The sequence below is a fragment of the Epargyreus clarus genome, unplaced genomic scaffold, assembly GCF_041222505.1.
Source record: "Epargyreus clarus isolate Ecla_fem2 unplaced genomic scaffold, WU_Ecla_fem_2.2 ptg000024l, whole genome shotgun sequence".
NCBI lineage: Eukaryota > Metazoa > Arthropoda > Insecta > Lepidoptera > Hesperiidae > Epargyreus > Epargyreus clarus.
Window position 1 is genome coordinate 8,960,364 of NW_027332231.1, and position 13,833 is coordinate 8,974,196.

The following is a 13,833-nucleotide window of genomic DNA, read 5'->3' on the forward strand; positions in this document are numbered from 1 at the left end:
GAGCACACTACTGCACAGATTATTTAGGTAAATCTTGTATCCACAGAGTAACTATTATATTGGCATAGACTAGCACTATATTCTTATAAGTATTTCAGTGATAGGTTACTATACTCTTTGTCCCAGTGTATAAGAATTCTAAAATCTATTAATCTGTAATGACACAGTTTATGGACACTATTAGGGTATGTGATCTAGTAGGTACCAACCAGTTTATTATACTTTTTGGGTCCATCCAACTGTGCAACAAGATACTAACACTTTTTTACTAAAGTTAGGATATCTTAAAATAATAGTTTCGACGGGAATGTCGAGGGCCAAGTATCCCCGATCATCCGAGACTATTATTACTTAGAAAAATTACAAATACATTCAGGTCACTGCTTAGCGGCTAAATTCATTATTTTTTGTTAATTTATTACACTGCAATATTATCGAGCGATCATATTTTATTAACAGCAAATAATATCCGCTAGGCCCGATATCTGCATGCACTTCCCTAACCAGACAAAAGTAAAATCGAATCACGAGCCACGAGATCCTTTTTGCATTGACAGATGACATGTAATGAAGTTTCACGTAAATATCTTGTCAGTCAGATCATATGTCATATTATTATGTTCTTTATAGTATAGTAATAGATAATTAAACGAAATAATTTGTATTCTTTAATTTTTCGTAAAATTCACATTTGAAGTGTGTTTATAAAATATAAAACTAGTATTTGACAAACATGGAAGTAGTACAAAATGAATATTTTTCTAGTTATGAAGACTTAGAAGTTTGTATACTTGACTTTTTAAATAAATTAATTTTGTTGAGACATGTTTTAATTTTTGACTAGATTTTTTAATTTTAAATACAACATTGAATTCCTTTCTTTTGGTTCAATATTATTTACCTTTCTATCCAATACATTTGCTCACAAACTTACACTGATTTTTAGGTGCATAGATTGATGCTTGAGGACAGTCCAAGGACGGAAGCATACAAAAAAGCAATATTTAACAACAAATCATACTTTGCAAATAAAGTTGTTATGGACATTGGATGTGGAACTGGCATTCTGTCTGTATTTTGTGCTCAGGCTGGGGCACAGAAAGTGTTTGCAGTGGAGGCCAGTGAAGTGGCCAATATAGCTAAGGAAGTTGTTAAAGAAAATAATTTTGATAATGTTATTGAGGTTTGTACTTTCATCCAACTGACCAACTTGACTTGTTATAGTGTGTTATGCTTATTTTTATGGATTAAAATAAATTTCTAGGCTGTTTCAAAAACATGATAAAAAATAGTAAATGGCCATCATTCCAGATTTTAAATATCTAAGTATATAACATAATATAGGTTTTTTTTATTAACCCAAAAAAGGATATTTTGGAAAAGGTCTTCAAATATTCATTGTTTAATTTTCCATAATACATTTTTGACTAAAAAGTAAATAAATAATAAAATTTTGTCCAATAGTTCTGTTTAATAACATGTACATATTTTGTAATTTCAGGTGATTCACAGTAAAGTAGAAGATGTGGTCTTACCTAACAATATGAAGGTTGACATTATTGTGTCAGAATGGATGGGCTTCTACCTGTTGCATGAAGGCATGTTAGATTCAGTGATAGTCGCTCGGGACAAATTCCTAAAGGAAAATGGAGTTATGTTTCCGGAAAGCGCTGTTATATATGTTGCTCCATGTAGGTGAGATAGTTATAAGTATTTTTAGTAAGTAGTGTGAAATATATTTTTCACACATGAAAAATATACAATATGTAATACACCAGTTGATAAGTTTATTGCTATGAGTGATTATACTATTCATTAAAGAATAATAAACACATCTCACTTTTCTGTAATCATCGTGGAAAGCATAATAAGATAATTTCATCTATATAAAAACATAGATTGTTCATTCTTATTTGTTACAACAATAAAATATGTAATAACATAAAATAATCAAACATAATCATTATTTAATATGTAATTTTATACCATACTAATATGACTGTTTTATTATATTTCAGTGTTCCTACGCTATATGATAAGTGGAGGGATTTATATGGTGTCTCACTATCAACATTTGCTGCACATCTTCGGAAAAGTAAAAGTGATAAGCCAGAGATAATGCAAATAAAAGCTAATGATTTGTTAGCCGATGAGGTAGCTCTGTGCTGGGTAGATTTAAAAGAAGACAAAGTTTCAGATCTGGACTCCTACAGTATACAGCATGTAATAGGTAGGTTATAACTCAGCATTGAATTTAAAAGCCATGAATAATCAATCTAAATATATATAACTCAAAGGTGAGTGACTAACATAGTGATCTATCAACGCACAGCCCAAACCACTGGACGGATCGGACTGAAATTTGGCAAGCAGTTAAATGTTATATCCGCATCCGCTAAGAAAGGATTTCGATCAATTCTACCCCCAAGGGGATAAAATAGGGTATGAAAATATTACTTCGTAACGCGAGCGAAGCCGCGGGAAAAAGCTCGTGTATCTATATGAGTGTTGGCCCTAATACCATGAAGTCTTCATTGGTGTCATACAAGACTATGAATTATTGGAAACCAAGACATGGGTTGGGATCTTCCTATTTGCACAGCAAAACCTCTCCTTTTACGACACGTATTTATTTTCGTGTGTCTATTATGCCACATCTACAGGCCAGAATTCAGAACCATTGCTCAAGAGCAGCGGTGACGAATTTGGCTCCATAAGGGTGTCCAAAATATCTATCGTTACTATTTTATATATGCGTAATTGCGTATATTACTTGAAGTGCTTTTGTGACCTAATATCTAAAGTAAATTTTCGACTATTCTCAATTTTAGGTGCAAGGAAGGATGCTAAATATCAAGGCATTTGTGTTTGGTTTGAATGTAACTTTCCTAAATTAACAAGTGGCGATGGGGAGAGAGTGGTTCTAAGTACGGGACCAGAGAGTGAACAGACGCACTGGAAGCAAACAGTTATAATGTTGCCAGCAGAACAAGAAGTCGTCGAAGGAGAGCCCATTGCATTTCAACTGGACATGAAAAGAGACAAAATGAATTCTCGAAGGTACAATTTTTGTTTTATTGTAAAAATAGCTACATATGCATGTACGTACAGTCGTAGAGGGCTTGACGGACCATTGCTATTTTGCTTAAACAGAAGCGTGTATTTATAAATAATCAGAATGATATACTCATATTATACGGCGAGTAAAGAGAAAAATATCCTAGCCACGTCAATGTCCTTGCGCAAATAAATAGGGGCATCTCTTAGCATTTAGCTAAGAGATACCCCTATTATTATTAATACTGATATTTTTAATACTAGACATAAACTAGTGTTGTTATTTCCGCCAATAATAATTAGGTTTCGAAAATGTCAGTTATTTTGAAATTGTAGATAGATATCTCGACCTTCAGTCGTTATTCAATTCTTCTGTTCAATTGTAATCTGTACTTATTGTAGGCAAATAGTAGATAGTAGCGATAGATTGATTATAATCTCGATATTGTTTCAGGTATAATCTTGAGCTAACATTACTAGATCCAGACACAGCAGATCATCCAATACCGTGCAACTGTTATATGACCAAATGCATATTAATTAAAACTGTAATGTCGCAACAAAATAGAGAACCATTGAATCAAAGCAACACCTCCGGTCAATCACAAGATATACTCGAAGATGATGATATTGATGATGATGAGGATGTTTTATAATAAATAATCGTTTGTTATTGGGTGCTTTAATTTTACGTATAATATGTTATTGATGTAATTAAAATATCTCCGATTTATATTATCTTCGATTTAGTTAATCCCAACTCCACCCCATTTTTTATAAAAGCTGTATTCTACGTTTTAGACTAGCCTTAATACATCCACACTTTATTCAATATTTTTAGTACTTCTTGGAGCGTCAAAGTAAAATAATGATAGCTGTCTCGACCTAGAGCTTTAAATGTATGATAATGTGGATTAATATCCGTTATTAATAATCAATCTATCCAGTTTTTGACTACAAAAGATTGAAATTTGACAGTATTTCTATAATCGATTTCATGGAATGGAACTTATATTAATTGCTATTCATCCTATCGAGCTATAGAGCATGCTCTATTTCTTCTTAACATTACATCATAGTGATGCAAATCATTGATTAAGAATGAAAGAAATATATCAGTTATGTTATATGTATGATTTTTAAATTTGCGAATGATGGCCATTCCGTTCGTTTCTCGAGTAAGCGATGAATTGCGTGTTAAAAATCAAATCAAGATTATAAATAAATATTTAGATTCGGGTCGCGGTTTGTACTTAAACAGGGTCAATTCGGTTTACCAAAAAATGAGATAACACGTCGATGGTCTCTCTGTCTTTGCTATAAGCATTATTCTGTCTGCTACAGACAGCCTGGGATTGCCGACCACTCTTTGTTGCCGAAGTGCCATGGAAGTGCCAACTGCCATAGATCACAGAGATCACTGTACTGTTGGCTGTAGTGTCTGAATTTTCTATTCTATTGTCAAGTCAAACTTCAAAAGACTGTATGACAAATTGACAATTATTTGTCATGTCAAATTGAAATGAAAATTTCTCTGAAATGCTGTAGCACTAATATAATCTACAGTTAATTCTTGTTTTATACCTGCATTGTAATCAATTGTGTTTATTTGTGAATTAATACCTTAGAATAGGATCATGTCTAATATTTTAAAACATAAGCAATTACAACTCAAGTGACATTAGACATAATCAGACAATATTGCTGGCGTCCCAAGACCTCTTTTTAATATAAATATCACTGGTTCAAGACTAAAATAAATATGTCGACAAGACGAGCGCGTATAAAAGCTGTTACTTCGCTGCCGGTGCGTAGAAAAAATGCTGAAGCCGCTGATAATTCTAAGAGTAAGGAGCCAGTTAAAGAGATCGTCGAAAAAGTGCCCAAAAGTCCGAGAACTCCACGTGCGTTAAAAACCCAGGATGAAAAGAAGTCGGGCAGTCCCGTCATATCTACATCACCTATTAAAATTAAAAAGGATATAGATTCAGTAATAACATGTAGGACTAATGATAAGACACTAGACGTGAAGGTTTCTCCGTCGTGCAAGACGCCGCAGCGCGCGGAAAAAGTCTCGGTGATCACTCCAAATTTGAACTACAAACCATCAAGTGCGTCTCCTCGCACGAGAGGGAATTTTGCGTCGCCACTCGCGCCGTCACCGAAAGTGCAGGCGAAAGCAGTTGGCGTGATTGTACAAAGACCGGTTACTCCCCTCACCGGGAAGACTCCAGCAGCTCACACCATTGATGAAAATAATGAACTCCAGATCTCTAGTAAAAATGTCAACTCAGTTGTATATAACAGTGTGTCTTCCAAAAGCATTGCTTCTGATGGTATGTATATATAAAAATAGTTGAGAGCTATAAAAAGTACAAATCTTTACTCACAAAATAATTAAACAATTTGTTTGTGATTTCCAGTTGTGTCATATGCATGCATAGATTAGTAAAGTTTACTCACTCAATACACAATAGACAATTGAAATAGTTGCATGAAACAGTTTTGCCACGACTGACAAATCAGCCTTTTGTGGCTTCATTCAATTTCAAGGCGGCGAAGTATTTTACTAATCTATGTATGCATGCATCTGTTTTAAATGTTAAATAGATGCATTTTTGATGAGCATGACCTTTAATTTTGGGTTTTATTCAGTTGCCATATTATGATATTGTGTTTTTGAATCCCTGGGTAAAATATAATTGAAGCCAATAATGTGTTTCATTAAAAAGCAAATTAATTTTATTTCAGATTATAATGTACCAAGTGTACCGGAAAGTGTTGAGAATGATGGTGTGATGGATGGTATTGTACCACTGCAGGCTGAGAGGAATGCACCCAAACCAATAGATTTGTTGAAGAATGAAATTATATCTGAAAATGCTGAAGTACTCTTTGACCCTATTATCCCTTTGCCTTCGCCTAGTAAAGTACGACCTAAACTCCGCCCTACACCACGGCTTGGTCCACACAGAAGGAGTAGTATACAGGTTAGTATTTTTGTCAAGACTTACAATTTTTGTCTCCAAACGTACAGTTTCTTCCTAAAAATTGGAGAGGCTGGTGTAATCTACTAAGCTACTTAGACTCAGATTAATAGAGGAATGTATGAGGTAGTGTGTGTCATTGTCCTGTCGGATGTTTTCAAATTGCTCATAATACCTTTGACAACATATTAACTGAAGACTGATGGGTGTTTGTTTCTACAGTGTGTATAATGTAATAGGTATAAGGTATAATTCAGAAAATACAGTGTTTTAACTGCTAGTCACTATAAATATCTATCTAGAAGACTTAATATAAACTTCTGTCTCTAAGAGCCCTGCATTTAATGGCTGAAATGCAAAAATATAAAGAAGTAAAAAAACTGGATTGTATGACTGCATCACCACTATCTTTGAACAAAATGCAAACAGTAAAATTTGACATTTAGTACCGCTGCAGATATCAGAGTAAAATATTGATGGTAACAATTTCTATGGCATTTAGGGTAGTGCCAGTGAGTCTGAAGATGAGAACCGGCGTTACCTCAGCGGCGCGAACACGCCGGGGCTGGGGCGGCAACGACGCGACTCGCACACGTCTTTTAGTACATTGAATTCTGTACCTAACAGGTATGTCTTAAATATGCACTGTAAAGTGCTGTGTCCAGTTTTCATCTAGTATAGTAATCCATCTGTAGTCGAAGTTAAGTAACCTCTATGTAATAAATTAATCCTATTTGGGGTTTATTACAAAATATGCCCATAAGCAACACTGACCACTTTATGTTATAAGTATAATTTATTATTTATTTTTTATTTAATTCTAGTTAATTTTCATTTACTTAGTATTATATTTTTATTGTTATTGTATTATTTGATGTTAAATACTGACCACTTAACACCAGATAAATTAACTATTTCTTGAACCATTTTATAACTATTCCCGCCCAAAATACAACTCAAACATCAAGGAGCATACATTATTATGCTAACTCATACAATCATAGCAGCCAGTGACTATAAATGGGAACTTATTATTATAAAAAAAAAAATATCATGTAAATAACTCAAAACAATTATGTCTTTAACAGGGACACACATAGGAAGAGGAATGATTCTGTTTGCTCAAATGTAAGTCAGGCCACCACCCAGCCTGGTACATCATCGCCGGTGAAGGACAAATCCTATAGCAAGTATGGAAAAATATATATATTTTTTTATAATATGTAAGCAGTAGACGAGCATGCAGTCCATCTGATGGCAAGAGACTACTGCCGCCCATGGGCATCTGTAAACAACCCCAGATAGCACAAGATATTCCTACCTTAGGTCGGCCACAGATGCGCCGCCAGAGGACTTAGCTGGAATACACCCTTTAAACCAGAATACAGAAATAGGTCTACCTCCATGAGTCATACTACAGTGTTACTAATACTGGGATTATAAAACTAGATTGCTTATATAAATTATAATAACATTGTACTTATATGTTTAGCAATCAAAATTTATTGCTTACATACTAATAACTTTATTTGAAGCTATTATTATTTCACTGTAGTCAATTGCGGTAATGAAAAGAGAGTTACACATTACATTTTTGACAGCACCTACAAATATACATATAGAACAATTTTCGCATATTCTATCTTATTGCTTTAATTCGATTTGCATTATATTTATATTAATAATTACAAGGAAGTCTACTTTAACTGTTATCATTTCAACGAAAGATAATATGCTCCCCTGCTTACTGCCACTGCAGTTTGCACAATGCACATGTCTGTTATTTTTATCTGAAGTGCTTCTTTTATTAGGGCTTTTTCATAACATCTAGGAATGATGGTATTTAGTAACAAATTGCCTGGAAATATTAATAATATTTAATGTGTGTAGATGTTTGTGTACAATGCAGTGATAGCCTAGTGGTTAAGAAACTCGGCCTATCGATCGAGGGGTCCGAGGTTCAAATCCTAGGCACGCATCTCTGATTGTTCAAAATTATGTGCGTATTAGAAATTAATAATAATACTTGCTTAAATGGTGAAGGAAAACATGGTGAGGAAACCTAAACCTTCTCATTCTGAGAGAAGACCCGTGCCCAGCAGTGGGACAATAATGGGTAGATGAGCAGATATTTGTGAATTTGTTTTTGTATGTCTACCGCCATGTACGACACAGGAAATTATATAAAATCATGCGTAGAAAATATGTAAAAAACTATTATTGCTAAAGTTGAATAACTAATACATATTATTTAGGACCCGTCGTCGAGAGGTAAGTCGGCGCATGGCGGCGGTGCGGCGGAGGAGAGAGACACTCAAACGTGATGCCCTCACCATGTACGATCTCATCTTCTACAACCCCACCAGCAACCCTCTTGTGTTAGTACCATTTTTAGTATCTTTTTTTTCTGTTCATCGTAAGATTTAACTTTTTAGTTAACTGTAATTTGTCTATTATTGTAATTTAATTATAATTCTACCCAAAGACTTGAAACAAGTGTTTCTTAGAATGTAAACTTTTCCCAAAGCATTATTAAAGAATTATTTAATACATTTATATTATTGATCTAGAATTTGACTACAAATTGATCATTGATTTGCTTTTGGCTGTATCCAAAGCCATCAATTTAAAAATAAAAGGAATACATGTGACAATATTAGTATACAAATATATCATATTTCACTGCAATAATATCATTAATATCATTTCAGGCCAAATCAAGATGAAGTAAAAGCAAAACTGGAGAGTATGAGAGATGAGGAAGAAGCAAAAACACAGAAGATTGAAAAGGAGAAGAAAGAAAAAGAAGAAAATAAAGATGGAGATTCTTCTGCTAAAGATGCTGGTCCCGTGCCTCAGATTAAACTTGGACCTAATGGCGAAATCATTCTCGATAAGAGTAGCTTGGTAATACCATTTTGTATATTATTCATATGACATATTTGTAATGAAATTGTATGAAACATAAAAAAAAGCAGTAGAGCATGTTGTCTATTTCATATATTTACTGCTGTTATAATGAGTCTTATGTGTTCGATGTGTAACATCACTCTTTCCTAACTAATCACTTGTCAACTCTGTTGAACAGAGACAAAATCTGTACTCTACCTTTCATTGTGTTTCATTGTGTAGTGTCTCATCTATGCTGTATGTTGCTGGCTCCAAGTAGCACCACCCACTCTTTTAATAATTTTGCCACTTTTTAATAATATTGCCTCATTCTACACATCAGGATCGTCAGGATTAACAATTTTACTTGGGTGTTTTTACCGTGGTTTTAGTTCTTTAAACATTTTTTAAATGTATTACTTTTCAACAGGTAATAAAACAAACGGACGCGAAACGCGACGTGTCGACGGTGGTCCGCGAGGGCTCGTGGCTGACGGGCCCCGGCCGGTACTACCGCGCGGCGCGCACCGCCGAGTGGAAGGCGTGCGAGACGGTGCGCTTCTACCGCGCGCTGGCGGCCATCGGCACGGACTTCTCGCTGATGGCGCCGCTGTTCCCCGACCGGACGCGGCGCGAGCTGAAGCTCAAGGTACGTCTCTAATGGTATAGGTATTTTAAGATGTGTGTTATGGAGTTTCTTTCGCCGCTTCTGCTCCATAACGAAACACCTTGTGAAGTGGTGGTAGTTGTATTGACATTCAAAAAGTGCTCTGTAAAGAACCTATTTCGAATAAAAATTTTGATTTGATTTGAATGTATAGTCCGCGTCAAACTGCTAGTCCGTAGTAGAACTGTGCGACGCGTGTGCTATGCAACGCGTTGAAAAACGTGGTTGTTCCTGATCTCAGCAAAAGTTTTTACCTATGTTTGCTTGATTAAATATCTCTATGGGCGGCACTGGCCATTCACCATCAGATGAACTTGCGGAAACTCAAGCATAAGGTAAGGATTAATTGACTGCGGAAGTACCACTGTAACAATTACATATTTGACTATGTACTTCCACAGCGTTATAGCAGCTGTCAGACACACAATTTTCAAACTTCTATCCATCTTAAAACCCACATACCAAATAAGTGATTGATAAAAAAAGATTAGGTAAAAAATTAATTATTTGTCTGCAGTTCAAGAAGGAGGAAAAAATCAACGGTAACCAAGTGGATAAGGCACTACGGGCTGGGAACTCGTGGGATCCGAATAGACTTAAAGAGCAGTTCCAGTGTGAAAGAGAGGAAGCTGCCAAAAAAGCCAAAAAAGATGCGGAGAAACTGCAATTGGAGAAAATGAAAGAAAAAGAAAGACTGAAGAATGGACGCGAGCTACGTGTTAGAAATAGTAAGTTTTGTTTACATCTTATATATAAAATTATCGTGTCACAAAGTTAGTTACCGTACTCCTCCGAAACGACTACCGATTTTCACCAAATTTTATATGCATATTCAGTAGGTCTAATATTCGGTTACTATTTATTTTTCATACCCCTAAGTGACAAGGGTTGTTTACCCTTAACATTTTTTTATTTATATGGCAACACAACGTTTGCCAGGTCAGGTAGTGTTAATGTAATAATTTCATAGTGACCCAAGTATTTCTTCTACATGGGGAAATATTTTATACTTAAGCGCTTGCCGACAGCTGAGAAAAACTGAGTGAAGTCACTTTCGTCTGTCTTTGTTGCTGAGTACTTGAACGTTATTTAAACTACAAAAAATCTTTTGTTAGGTTCAACATCAAAAGTCGATAAACTGATTCAATTATCGTCAGTGTTGATGAAAAGGGAAATTGATGGAGGGAAAAAAGGTCCTTTCAACCAGAAATTTTATTATTGGCGATCTGACGGCGAGAAAACTACGTCGTCCAGACCTTGTAGAACTGTAATTATAGATTCAAATTGACAAAAATGTATTCAGTATTTTAACACAACAGTGGTTACAAAAGTAGAAAATTCCTTTCAGCGACAATTTGTTTATTTTTCTTTATTTCTAGTCAAAAGTCGTTATTCCTAGCTACAAAGTCGCTAAATTAGCGTTCGTCTGCTGACGGCACACGAAATCAAAAAATCACACTGTAATTGACAAATTTTAAAGTAGATCCTATATTGTACCTATATTTTCCTGTTGTACTTTCCTAAAAATATAATAGATTGGATATTTTGGGACTAAGAAAGTTACAAAATTTTAATTTTAAATGAGTTTTTCTTGAACCGATGGAAAAATTGGTTTTTCTTAAGTAATTCTACAATTGGCCATTAAAATGTTTATTAACATGTTTTTAAAAACAATCAACTTATTTTGCTAAAGTCCTGCAAATGACTTCTGTTGTTGATACATTGTTACATTCACAATTTTATAATTTAAAAAAGTTATTGATATAATTGTTTACTTTTAGGTCGAGCGGCAAAAGCACTGGAGTCTACCATGTTGCCCGGTGTGTCTAATCAAAGGCACAATGACATTTCAACTGCAGATGACTTAGTGAAACGCGTTTTACAAAGTAAGAAAAAACGACCGGTCGGCAATACCAATGTACCTACCACACCCACAGATGTAAATTCATCGATGGCAACATTAACATTAATTAACAATGGCAATGTAAACCATGGTCCAACGAAAAATGGTGATAACATGGCAACGATATCTAGAGTTACCACACCAGTGCCTTCAACGCCTGTGAGTCTCAATACAATGCCAAACGTGCCCTCTAATATCGAAACTGGGTCATTAGTAGTATTGACTGTGAACGATCCTTCGTCGCCATCAAAGAAAATGTTGCAAACATACATAGCTCACAGTGAGGGCAGACTGACACCTGTCTCATTGCCTCCAACATTCTTGAACTCTGTTGTTGGATACATGAAGAAAGGAACACCTAAGAGTACTGTATCCTCGTGTTCTTCCCCACAACTTACCTCTCCAAGCAGTGTGATCAGTCAAGACAGTCGGACTAGTGTGGCTACACCAGTGATAAACTTAAACCCGAGTCCGAGGAAAAGGAAGAGAATCAACTCTTATACTATTACACAGCTCTAGCGAAAGCTTTACGCACACTATTCAGGGCGTCCGATAAAACAGGCGCTTGTACACGAAGCGGGCGTTTGCTCATGACGGCTTGGGGAGCGCCGTGTGCGGTCCGCGTTATGTAGCGGCGGCGCTCAACTGATTTGCAAAAACTGTGTAGAGCAGATAATCGCCACTCAGGTTTACACTGGAATATTGAAGGTGAACTGCATATTGAAGGTGGTAGAACTCTTTGTGGTTCGACTCCGGCGGCACCACCGCCACACTTATTTCTGCCTTATAACAGCAGTGTTAAGTGATGCTGTGTTCTGGTTTGAAGGGTGTGGTATGGGAGACATACTTTTCCGAGGCGTTCCAGCTTCGTCCTCAGGAGTAGCGGCTCATCTGTGGCCGTCGTAGGAATATCTAATACTATCAGGGGTTGATTACAGATGTCCATGGGCGGCAGTAGCCACTTACCATCAGGTGGACTGTATGCTCGTCTGCTACTCTTATATTATAAAAAAAATATCGCCGTTCTTGTCGCTGCTCAAACTATAGGCTTTTCCTGTCGTGCGTGTTTACGCCCGCACGCGCATACACGCGTGTCACTTGCATCCTATCGTTTCATACGCAGTTACGCTTAAGGCTCGCGAAAAGATTGCAGCAAGTTATTCATGCGTGCGGGATTGGCATGTAGGCGTATACACGCGCGACAAGAAAATGCTCTATTTTCCAATAAAATCGAGCGAGTGTAACCTGCGTCAGTTTTAGCTTTCAGGTTTAATTATAAGATATTTTTTAAATACACAATTAACTTTATAGATATCTCGTGTATTAAACACGCGTTATAATAATAATGTAAGTATGTTCTTTATGAAAATAAGGTTGAAATGTTGAATTAGCAATATTAGTTACTTTATGCGTACATCTATAATAAGAATATGTATAAAACTGCTATAAAATACTTTTGTAAAATGAATTAATGAACGGAAATACACAGTGTAAATTATCTAATTCTCTGAATTTGGTGGACGCACAGCAGTGCTTAGAGATATATTTAATTTGTATAAATTGAAGTTTTCGTCGATATTAATACAATTCAAGCATAATTGCCATGAATTTTTGTATAATTTAAGAGTGAATGACTTAATTGTGGGTGTTAATAAATCATGTTACACGTGCCGGCTAAAACGATTGTATGCGTAGTTGATAGAAATAGGTAAAATTACATAATGTATTGTTTTTGTGTGTGTTTGTATTTTTTATACGACACATCTTTATAATATATGTTATGTTTCTCATTTTTGCGATACTTAATATAAACACCAGACAAATGTATGAGTTATATTCATATTCACATTATGAACATTTACATTGTAAAATGTATGCTAAATTATAAATAATTACATAGATTGAATTCAATGACTCAAAACAGGATATTTTTAACAAATAACAGTCTTACTTATTATTAGGGCCCAATTAAGTAATAATGTAAGCAAATTCTGCACTATAATCTATACCTATTTTATAAGCTAATGTGTCAATGCTTTGCAAAGTAGAGGTAACCGTGAACACCAATTATATTAAATTGAATCCGTAATAGATTATAGCATTATTTTCAAATACACTGCCGTCCTAGAAATATAAAATCTGGTTAATATATTTTTTTTAATTTCCTAACTATAAGGTCAGTTGTATCACTTGTATCAAATGTTAAAAATTATACCTTAAGTCTTCCTCACGACGATTACTTGGATTGCAACAATATCTTGTAATTTATGATTCGAGGCGATCTTATGAGTTACACATAAAACCAATCGTCTCGGTCAAATTATAAGGCG

General features: G+C 35.2%; 2 protein-coding genes across 2 annotated transcripts; both read left to right on the forward strand.

Annotated features, from left to right (window-relative positions):
* The first annotated feature begins 636 nt into the window (after positions 1-636).
* Positions 637-3,790, forward strand: Art8 (Arginine methyltransferase 8). The gene is made up of 6 exons (XM_073086618.1): positions 637-781; positions 947-1,183; positions 1,502-1,695; positions 2,019-2,230; positions 2,832-3,060; positions 3,512-3,790. The coding sequence occupies exons 1-6, from the start codon at positions 734-736 to the stop codon at positions 3,711-3,713; spliced, it is 1,122 nt and encodes a 373-aa protein (XP_072942719.1). The 5' UTR covers positions 637-733; the 3' UTR covers positions 3,714-3,790.
* Positions 3,791-4,515: 725 nt separating this feature from the next.
* Bdp1 (transcription factor TFIIIB component B'' homolog Bdp1) lies at positions 4,516-13,652 on the forward strand. The gene is made up of 9 exons (XM_073086708.1): positions 4,516-5,393; positions 5,809-6,047; positions 6,547-6,671; positions 7,133-7,234; positions 8,300-8,422; positions 8,756-8,951; positions 9,364-9,582; positions 10,118-10,328; positions 11,382-13,652. Exons 1-9 carry the CDS (start codon positions 4,820-4,822, stop codon positions 12,020-12,022), a joined length of 2,430 nt encoding a protein of 809 aa, XP_072942809.1. The 5' UTR covers positions 4,516-4,819; the 3' UTR covers positions 12,023-13,652.
* The last annotated feature ends 181 nt before the right edge of the window (positions 13,653-13,833 follow it).

Coding starts and splice junctions, on each gene's coding strand:
- Art8 (XM_073086618.1), top strand. CDS start 734: ATGGAAGTAGTACAAAATGAATATTTTTCTAGTTATGAAGACTTAGAA. Junction 782..946: donor CTAGTTATGAAGACTTAGAA/GTTTGTATACTT, acceptor ACTGATTTTTAG/GTGCATAGATTGATGCTTGA. Junction 1,696..2,018: donor ATATATGTTGCTCCATGTAG/GTGAGATAGTTA, acceptor ATTATATTTCAG/TGTTCCTACGCTATATGATA.
- Bdp1 (XM_073086708.1), top strand. CDS start 4,820: ATGTCGACAAGACGAGCGCGTATAAAAGCTGTTACTTCGCTGCCGGTG. Junction 7,235..8,299: donor AAGGACAAATCCTATAGCAA/GTATGGAAAAAT, acceptor CATATTATTTAG/GACCCGTCGTCGAGAGGTAA. Junction 8,423..8,755: donor CCCACCAGCAACCCTCTTGT/GTTAGTACCATT, acceptor ATATCATTTCAG/GCCAAATCAAGATGAAGTAA.